The following is a 10,640-nucleotide window of genomic DNA, read 5'->3' as shown; positions in this document are numbered from 1 at the left end:
GCTGCTTCTGAATGACTGAATCACATCACATCCAAAGGTAACATACTTCCATTGCCAGAACTATTAGCCAATACAAACACAGTATGTTTTAAAACTGAAACAATATTTCAAATCCTGTTTATGTTGTACGATTCATATATTTTATTCCTAAATTTCACTGAAACTGGAGACTGGAATTAGAATGGCCAGCATAGGATTCCTGCTTGCAGTCAAAGAAACCAATGTGGTTTTTCTTTATGTCAGTGCAAATCAGTACTAATGGACATGGGTGGAAGAAAAATTAACCTTGTCAATAGACTATCTTGGCTGTAGATTTCAGACCACAGAGCTGGGCTGGATAATTTGAAGCTGCAAATCTTTCCTGCCATCCCCTCTGGGTTCATGGGCCAATGTCTTTGGCCCCAAGAGTATCCTCTGGTCTCATTCATGTTGGCAGTTATGCTGAGATGATGTAGTAGCTCAGAAATACAGTATGAACGTGGTCGTTTTAGGAAATTACTGTGTATCGGCACTAACAGGCCATGCTGGTGCTCTTACCTTGAGATAAACACAGGAAAATTTAACTCTTGCCTTAAAGACTGTGTAAATGGGCATCTCTTATATGGTAGCTTGCAAAGTTATGCTAAATGAATCATGTGTCTTCCAGGTATATGAACAAACACTTCCTATTGCCATGAAAAGGTAGTGAAAACCAAAATCTTATCAACCACTCTGAAAATCTGAGCCTTCCTATTTAAGCTTTCTCCCACAGCCAGAAAGGATGAAGCCATAAGCACTATTATGTGTGCTTCACAGTTCCCCTTTATACGGAAAACTAAACTCTTTCTTGTGCCTGGAGACATGGAAGAAAAATGCTTAGCAGTTTTTTGAGGCCCCCTTACAGATCATGGGTTTGTGACTTAACCCCAGAAATGTCAGTGGAGTCACAACAGGGGCAAATACAGCCTCCCTCTTTGGGAGTCAGTGTCCACAAGACTGCACTGCTCTTCTGTCTCTCCCCACACTAGCCTCTCCTCTTCTAAAAACCTGTTCCTGGCTCATGTCTTCTGGAGAGAAGGGCTCTGTAAAGCAATCTGGGCAATTGCCCAAAGCAATCTGTAAAGCAATTTTCTATGAAGGAATCTCTTTCTTTTCCCCAGCACCTGCCTCCCTGGCAGCAACCCTCCCGCTGAGGAGGCTGCCTGCTGCCACCAAGGAACTCTGCAGCCCAAGGAAGGCACTGCTGTTTCCTCGACATGTAAGCCGTTCCCACAAAGGATGGTCTGCTCCCACCTTAGGAGAAAAGCTCTTGGGAATCAGGGGAATGACTCAAGTTAGACCCTCCCGTAGAGGGTCCAGCTCTGCATGACTGTAATATATTTGGGGAAGAGCTGAGATGTGCTGACATCCTCTAAAGGCAGCCGGACACATGAAGCCTTGCAGAATAGGCTCTTAACTGCTTGCTGTCCTGTTTCCTTGCTCTATTTGTAGCATGATTCAGAGGCTGAAAATATAGTCTGGCTTTGCTTTGGAATGACTGAATTGCTCAAGCCTGGTAAATACTTTGGTGCTGGAGCTGTACATCGCTTTGTTCTTCAATGGTTATTATTCCCAGGAATTATCTTTGCTCCAGGGACAATCCTCAGTTTCCTGGGACATTCAAGGCAACACATCTTCCCTCCTTTAAGCCCTGAGCAGGCAGGTACAGTAATCCTAGGTGGTACTGCTGAGGTTAGTTAATGAACTTGAGAGCTGGGCTTGCTCTGCCCTAAACAGGGCACTGATACGAGACGTTTAGCATTCCAGCTAATATTTCTTTTTATTAAGAAAGTAAGCCCAGTGATGGCTTAGCGAGGTAATAGCAAGCTATTAACCCGTAACTTGTACATCAAACATTAATTCTAGCTTAAGTCAACAGCTGTTCCCTGAAGCTCTTCAGTGTTTAGGTGGTGACGACCTGTCCTTTAGACAAATAACATGGTCACAAATAACTCTTGCCTGGGTGTGTATGTTTGGAGGATGGCTTCATTGCTTACTGTCTGAGAAAGTCCTTCCTGAGGAGGGAAATGGGCCCTGAGTGCAAGTGAGAGCAAAGCTGCTACCTGAAAACCAACACAGAGGACTTTGTGCTCAAATACCATGAGCAGGACAGAAGCCTCAAAGCACACTACTGGATTTGCCAGGAGGTGGCACCTTCCGTGGGCCATTAGATGTTAAAAGTCACAGTGGGAAGGCTGGCGCGTTGGCAAGGCCATTAAACCCTGCAGTTTATTGAGCAGATGGCAAGGAAGACTCAGAGGCTGATACAGGAAATATCTGTTTAGCAGGGCTGCCATAGCTAGACATGTACAGGCTGGGAGACCACCAGCGTTTCTAGGTAATACTCTCTCGCCTTCCCTCCCTCACCCCTCATATTGCTTCTGGCTAAGACATGATGCCTGAAGGCACATTCTGCTTAATGTGCCAACATGAGTCTTCTTTCACTTACTATTTTAAGAATATCAGTGATTTCCTAGACTGCTTGTCTCACATTGGGAAATTCTGGCCCTCGGTGGGCTAGCTCCCAAAGCGAGGGATGTCAGATGAGGAAAATGCCCATGCAGAGCCAACAGGAACAGAGAGCAGGGCCCTAGCAGCCAGCAGTGCCTGGCAGAGCCACCTCTTCCCCCCAACAGGGCCTGTCCCTGTTCACTCACTGCCTGCAGGAGCGCCAGGAATCTGGCACAAGCCACAGTCCGACAAAACTACACCGCTTCCCTTGCAGCAATTCACTGGGGAACCGTAAACTGAGAAGTGCCCATCTTGTGTCCGAGGCATGCCCCAGATTGCAAAGGCAGTGTTAAAAAAACCCATCCAAGGAGCATCAGGAAAAAGAACGTGGGGAACAAAGGAAAACCCTGGACTTCTGTCCAGTTTATGCAATTTTCCAGCTGCCTGTCCTTTGGGGCTTCTCGCTTTCCAGTGATTTGTGATATTTAGGACTGAATGTAAATGGTTTTCTGCACAGCCCAGCTGCTCTGTTGCTTGAACCTTGCAATGGTCATAGGAAGGATGGTGATGGCCCATTTAGTTGTCCCAGTATCACCAAGTAAGTCTCTCCAGGGACACCGGGTGGAGTCTTGCTCACTGGGAAGCTGAAGCAAGTCGTCTACCCTCTTTAACCTTCAGCTGCCCAGAGGATGCCTTAACAGGGCAGCAGCAACAAATAAGCTTGTCCTTCATGTGATATCAAATACAATTTTTGTCCAAAATCCCAATCATTTTTCCCTCTCACCCATTACAGTCCCATTTTGAGAACTATCTTTAAAGTAACTAAAGGAAGGTTCTGGATTGATGCCACTGCAACATTCACCAATAAATCAGTTTTCCTCTGTCATCGAGTCAGGCTGCCTGGTTCTGCTTTACACCAACACTCAGGAGACCCTGGGGGGCTGCTAAGGCCTGTGGAAGGCGCTTTATGCAAGCAAATTCATATATACCATACAAGAGGGAACTTATGGGAAGTTTCCACAGAGGCCTGTGTTTCCAGCAGAAAAATCTCAGAGGTCTATTAACTGGCCATGTTGAAAAACCCTGGCACAGAGTTTAAGGCAGCAACGTGATTTAGCTGCCAGTGCTTTGTGCTAATACAAATCCCCATCTAGGACTTGAATCCTGAGCTATAGATTATGGAAACGGCTCCAGGGGACACAGCCTGTCTGCGAGAGCCACTTGCTCTGCAAATGTAATTGCTTCAAATATAAGCCCCCCATGCAGAGCTACATAGCCATGAGAAACCTTGGAGGAGACTCTCAAATATCTCATTGGTAAAGTTCAGCCAGCAATGAGGATGGTTAGATTTCTATGTACGCTCTGTTCTAAGAAAAAAATGAATTTTCCCCCTTACATCAAGAGGTGGTTTGTTTGTGCTGGAATGAGATTTCATTTGAAGGGGATGTTCACACTACCAGTAATCTATCTGGAACAAAGGAAATGAGAGGCCTCAGTCCCTTTCTCCTGAAAAATCATTCTGAAAGGTGCATTATTTCCTAAATTATTCCATTCCTTCAAGGTAACATATAATGACTTTATAATGGCACAATGATTGTGGCCTATTTCTTCATGGAAAGAAAGGGTAACTAGGTCATGGAGAAACAGAAATGAAAAGGCATTTGAGGCAAAAAATCAGAAAAATATTTCCAAGCTGCCTCAGAGGGAGAAATGTCGCTGCCTTTTGTTTACAGCCAAGGTTTTCAGCACTCCTACCTCAAAGCACCAGAGTAGCAGGAAGGATGGGGTTTCGCTTCATTACCCTGGGGAATGACTTTGGCTTGGACCTCGGTTCAAAAAAGCCCGCTCTCATTTTGTGGGCCAAGCACGTTGCTGTGCCTAAAAGGGGACCCGGGGGAGCACCATTTGCTGCCACCATTTCCTTTTCCCAGCGCTGCCGTGACGGAGACAGGAGCTGACCTTGCCTGCCCCAGTGTCTCAGCAAGGCGCAGGGCCAGCTCAGGCTTTCTGTCTCCTTCACATCAGCACGGTCAGCACAAAGGGGCTGTGCTCACCTGGGCGCTGTGTCGCCCATTGTCCCACTGGTCTCTCCTCAGTCTTAATCAATACATAGGTAAGATTGCCTCCTGTATTCTTTTGGAACATAGTCAACAGCAAGAAATACCACCTGCAGCGATAATCTCCCCCCAGAGACTCACCAACAGGAGAGCTTCCCTGAGCCCCCATGCAGGTGCCTCCGTGCACACAGACACTATGCTTTCCCAAAGAAGGTGGCACTTCTGATCCTTGTTAATATTCACCTCAGTGGTCAAACTCACTAACTCCAGTGAGACCAAGATCAGTCCCCTGAGATCCACTCCAAGTGAAGAAAATAAGTGTGTGAAGCTCATACAGGCACGAACTTCCTCGGAGGCGCTGCCAATACTAACTGCCAAAGTTTCATCAAACCCTTCTTGCCAATTAAGTCCCAACATGCCGAAGCTGCCATTAGGATCATTAGATCTAGATGCACAGAATCCATGAGGGACTGGAGAGTGCCCAGGAGGAGATGTTTTGGGATTTAAAAAATTAAGTAGCATTTTCAATTACTTTTGCCTTTTTGCACAATTTTTAATTAAGTCTGCAAATACTGGGTCACATTTTCTGCCCATCACATTGGCAGCTGCAGCAGATACTGATGTCACTCTGTTTTTTCTTCTGCATTTAGGGCTTTCTGGAACACAGCAACAGGGAAATGATGCTGGTTTTACCACCAAGCATCACTGCCTCCCTGGGAATAGCTGGGGAGTAATGCAGCTAAATCTGCCCGAGCTCCCACTTGTTTCCGTCCCCTTTCCAGGCACAGCGACTCGGTTTAACAAACCCACTGGTGGCCCAGGAGGGCAATGAGGTGACTGATCTCTCAGAAAGGGAACTGGCTACGCATGGCTGGATGGAGCCGCTGGGAGGTTTGCAAGGCCTGAGGGATGATTCCTGTGAATCAGACACGGGGAGGGAAGTGCGCGGCAACTCGAGATGAAGACTGAAGCTGTGCTGCAGGATTGAGAAATGAGAGAAAAGGAGAGAGAAGGGAGCTATTCCCTTCAGAGACGAGATACCAGGGGACACGCTGAGCAGAAAGCTCAAGTGAGAGGCAGGACAGAAACCCCTTTGTAAGGCAAGAGGCTGCACTGTAAGAGGAATCCTCTTCTCTGCTCACCTTGGCTTTGTTGTCCATGGTAACAGCCAGCTGCATCCTCTTCCCCATCCTGAACGTGAACATATGATCTGCTTCCTCCTCCTCCTCCTCTTCCTCACTGCCAATACCGAACCCAGGGCTCACAGGACAGGGGCTCCCCCATTTCTCGCTCACCACCCTTTTGTCCTGGAAAACGAATCACTTCTGTTAGTGAATCCAGGCCCCTCGGCTCATCAATGCAACGCCCTTCCCCAAACACACCTGCACGCGAGCAGGGAGGCCAGCTACAGAAAAGGCAGGCCTTGCCCCAAGGAAGCTGGCTGTGCCCAGTGCGGTGCCGTGACATTCCTAAGGAACAAGGGGCTCGTTGTCCGCTCAGCAGCGAAACCCACAATTACAGTGGGTCTGGAAAATCCTTTCACTTACAAATCTGACATTTCAGACTAAAATGCCAGAGTTATAGGAAACAAATGTCATCCTCATCTCTTTCTGCAGCACTCTGAGTTAGATCAGGAAAGCCTAAGTCTTGCTGGAGATGGCCTGGGAAGCCAAGTGGGTGGCTCCTGAGGGTGGTGCTCACCATCGAGAGGGCTGGGCTATCTTGTCCATAGTGTTCAGTCTGGGTAATTGCATCTTTCAGGTCCTGTATGAGAGAAAAATGTGTGCAACAGTGCACCTCTGGAGAAAAGCAAGGGCTGGGGTGTCGCTGAGAAGTGAGCAATGCACGAGCCTGGCTCTAACAGCCCAGGAGTGCCGGCTGCACGGAAGGAGGGTGGGCTGGCTCGGCAAGCTCCGCGCTCACTCTGCTGAAGGACTTCAGCCAGGGGTTACAGCTGGACTGGCCGGGTGGTTCACCAAGCCCCGCACTGCCAGGAGAGGCGGACGGGGCTTTGTCAGACACAGATTTGGTCCAGTTAGGAAGGAAGCCTGGGACTTGCAGCATTTGCCCCAGTTGTGGGAAGCCCCAAAGCAACCAAGGGCTACTTGCTTTGCTTGCTCACAAAGCCTAAGGAGACCATGACTTTGCCCAGCCCACAGGCATCCTCAGAAGCATTCCTGATGCCTCCAGTGACACACACACCCCTGATACGTTCTGCCTACGTATTTGCAGTGATGATGACACCTGGGACCCATCCAGCCCAAGCGTGCCTGTTCATACATTCACTCGCCTGTTAATGCGTGCTTGGGTACAGGTGCCTGCACATGCCTGGAGATGTATGTGGATCAGCTAAAATCACTTTGACCACACATCTCTGCAGAGCTTTTACATCCTTTGGGATGACCTATGTCCTATGCCTGAAAGAGCTTTGCTGTGGAGGCTCTGTCTTTCAGAAATGTCACGTTGCTGAGGTAGGACTGGAGTGAGAGCTGGCCAGTGGAGAAGGAGAGGCAGCACTTACGTTGTGAGCCTTGGTGATGGTAATAGTGAGTCCATCCTGCTTGGGTCTCCTGGAGGTAACAGCCATTCCCTCCTGCTCAGCTCGCTTTTTGTCCTCTTCTATTTCCTGAAACATATATATATATCCTTATCATCAGTCTGCACCTGGATGTCTACAGATATTGTCCATTTTCCTGCTTAGAATTTCTCCAAAATGGACCCACTTCCACCTCAGAGAGGGACTGGACCAACCTGTGTCCCATCCGTGTGCCCCTGGAAGGGGTCACAGGCAGCTGTGACTTGCATGACCTATCCCTGTGCCAAAGGCACCTTAGCAAATCTCTTGTTGGCTCAGGGTGCCCACTGTGGTCTCAGCACTGACCCCCACAGGGGTCCATTCCTGACAGGCTCAGAAGATGATCAGTTTGAGGTTTGTGAAAGACTGGGTATAGGGCATGTGGAGAAGCTGGAAGATACACCAGGCCTGCAGAAAGGGAGGGCTGTGCACAGGAGCCGTGGTCCCTGTGCCATTCTGGGGCCAGAGCATCATCTGTGGCCAAGGGAAGGTGGCTGAGATCTGGATATCTACAAGGCAGCTTCTTCTAGAAGGCAAGCAGTGGTGGCAGGAGGGTAGCATTTTATAGCGGGGTAAGAGTTCCTCTCCCTCAGCTGCTTGTGGCATTCCACCTTTCCCGTCGCTTCCCATTATGTACCATTTTTTGCTGCCACCAGAAAAGGTCCAAAATGGCTCCTATGGTATCAAAGGAAATGTATTCTAAGCAAGACCCAGCCCAGAGCACCACTCAGTCTCTCAGCTCTGCATCCAAAACATGGAGCATGCTCTGGGTTTTCAGGTTTTTACCACAGCTCTTTGTCAAGCTCGAGGCTGCCCACCCAGCTGGCAAATGTTAAAGAGCTCCTAAAGCCAAGTAGCCTTGGGCACATGCAGGAGAATATCCCAGACGAGCCAAGGGGGACCCTTCTGCCATATGCAGACTCACCTGGTATCTTCGTATGAGTGCTTCATTCTTTTTCCGCAAAGCCAAGATTTTCTTATCAAGTTCAACATCTTTCTGCTCCTTCTTCCTTAACACTGCATCATCCACAGCAGCATCCTGAAAAGGAGCAAAGTTCTTCTCAGTCATCACACCAACAGGACAAAACCTGCTTCTTCTGTCTGGACAGGGTGGGAAGTGAAAGAGTCTTTCCCCACTATTTCTCCCCCTGGTCCTCTGTTAAAAAGAATACTGTATGTTGTAAATTGATTTTTTCCTGACAGAATTGACCTTTTCTTTTCTTACAGTTTTTGTTCAGCAATGAGGTAAGTAGAGCAAAAAGCTGGTGTCCCACTTTGATGGCTGTCAGTAGGCTCCAGAGTTAACACACTACTTAGCTGCATGCCGTGAAGGACACCTATCCCTGCTGTTGGTTCAAGTATTCTCAGGCACATCGGCTCCCCTCCATTCACATTCAGAGAGCACCTTGGTTAACACAGGGGATAACAAATTGGATTTTTTAAACTCTAATGACAGCAGGGTCTAGCGAAAATTAATGCTGGTGAGGATCAACACACTGCAGCAAGCTGATCCATATCATCTCAACTCTGCCTGGTGTTTGCATGAAGAGCAAGGTGGCAAGGCTGAGTTCTCCAAGGCACTGCAGGTCTATTTTTAAACAGTGTTTTTGTGCTCTCCTTATCAGCATGGCATCTGCATGCTGCAGAGATCTCATATTCCCCCTCCTTCACTCACACAGAGAGCCGGGTGAGATGAAGTGAGACTGAGGAGGGGAGGAAAGGAACCCCAAATCTCTGAGCAGGCGTTGCACGCCTGGACACCTATTTTGCTGATATGGCAAGTCTAACCACCAACAGGCCACGCCCAGCCTGTCGCCTTTGCCATTCGGCCTTCTGCAGTAAATCCGCTGCAGGAGCACTGCGGTAAATCTAGCCGCCGTGCACAATGCATATTGCCACACCGCCGGAAAGTTTGGAGGAATCAAGAAGGAAAGGTAACGAAACCGTCACCCATCTCGCTACACCTAGATGTTGCTCCTGCAGGTGACTCTCATGGTTATGTCCCTATGAAGCGGAAAAAGCCAGCACATGGCAGGAAGGCATACTGATGGTCCCCAAGAGCTGGCAAAGAGGTCCATGTCCCATTCAGCACTTGTCAGGCCACACCTGGAATACTGTGTACAGTTCTGGTCCCCACTGTACAAAAAAGATGTGGACAGGCTGGAGGGGTCCAGAGAAGGGCCACCAAGGTGATCCAAGGATGGGGAAGCCTGATGTATGAGGATGGGCTGAGAGAGCTGGGTTTGTTCAGCCTGGAGCAAAGGAGGCTCAGGAGGGATCTCATCCCCATGTCCCAGTACCTAAGGGGTGGGTACGAGGAAGATGGAGACTCCCTTGTCACAAGGAGTCCCATGGAGAGGACAAGAGGGAATGGACACAAGTTGCTCTTGGGGAGATTCCGACTGGACATGAGAGGGAAGTTTTTCCCCATGAGAACAGTCACCCATTGGAATGATCTCCCCAGGGGAGGGGTTGGCTCCGCCACATTGGGCACTTCTAAGCCTCAGCTGGACAAGGTGCTGGGCCATCTTGTCTAGGCTGGGCTCTTGCCCAGAGAGGTTGGGCCAGGTGATCCTGGAGGTCCCTTCCAACCTGGGATTCTAGGATTCTGTGATTCTATGTGTGCCCCCTCAGGGCACCTCAGCCCCCAGCCATACCCCGGGGGTAGGGAGAGGGACCTGCCCAGGGGAAAGCTGCACCCCACATTTAACCCCAGCCTCCAAAGCTTTCCCAGCCCCAGCCCGGCGCTAACCTGACAGCCACTATAAACCTGGTCCTAAAACTGCCCCAGTTGCATGGGCATACTGGGCAAAACTGGTGAGGTTTTGGTAGCGGGACGGAGGTTGCGGGGTGCCCTGTGAGGGACAAGGCCACAGACGGCCCCCGGCCGCTCGCAGCCGGTTCCAGCCTGCTTACCCATAGGCCTCCCGCCAAAACTCAGCCAATCAGGGGAGTCCATGGGGCCTCTGAGCCAATCAGGGGAGTCCCTGTGGCCTCTGAGCCAATCAGGGGAGCCCGCGGTGCCCCTGAGGCATCAGCGGAGCGAGGCGCCTCTGCACCCTTCAGGGGAGGCAATGGCGCCTCTGGGGAAACGTCTTTCAGAGAAATGGGTGAGGGAGGCCAGAGCAGCAGGAGGTCAAGCAGAAGGTGGCCCTGCTGGGAGGAGGAGGAGGAGAGACCCGCCCAAGTGGGGACCCTCGGGGGCTGCTGCCGGTGGGGTAGCAGGCGCTGACCCCCATCACCGGCGCTGCCCTCGCCTTGCTGAAGGGATGGGGTCCCCCGTGCTGAGAGAGACGGAGAACACAAAAAAGGCAGGGGAGCAGTGCCGGGAGGGAAGCAAGGGTGTTTCTCCTAAAAGTAGGTTTGGTTTTATTGTTCTTTACCCGTTGTTCACAGAATCCCAGAATGGCAAGGGTTGGAAGGGACCTCGGGAGCTCATCCAGTCCAACCCCCCTGCTCAAGCAGGCTCACCCAGAGCATGTTACACAGGACTTCATCCAGGCGGGGGTTGAATATCTCCAGAGAAGGAGACTCCACAG

At 49.9% G+C, this 10,640-nt stretch overlaps 1 protein-coding gene across 1 annotated transcript in view; it reads right to left on the bottom strand.

Moving 5' to 3' along the window:
- Positions 1-10,640, bottom strand: part of CCDC9B (coiled-coil domain containing 9B) — a 41,810-nt gene that overhangs the window by 26,356 nt on the left and 4,814 nt on the right. Inside the window, exons 2-5 of the mRNA XM_035900108.1 lie at positions 8,027-8,140; positions 7,048-7,152; positions 6,228-6,290; positions 5,669-5,833 (exon numbers count right to left, since the gene is read on the bottom strand). Coding sequence (XP_035756001.1) covers positions 5,669-5,833; positions 6,228-6,290; positions 7,048-7,152; positions 8,027-8,140 — 447 coding nt within the window. The remainder of the gene's footprint in view (positions 1-5,668; positions 5,834-6,227; positions 6,291-7,047; positions 7,153-8,026; positions 8,141-10,640) is intronic.

This window comes from Egretta garzetta, unplaced genomic scaffold (assembly GCF_000687185.1).
Source record: "Egretta garzetta isolate BGI_Z169 unplaced genomic scaffold, ASM68718v1 scaffold658, whole genome shotgun sequence".
NCBI classification, from domain to species: Eukaryota; Metazoa; Chordata; class Aves; order Pelecaniformes; family Ardeidae; genus Egretta; species Egretta garzetta.
Note: the sequence above shows the minus strand (reverse complement) of the source record. Positions and strands in the feature narration are given on the sequence as shown.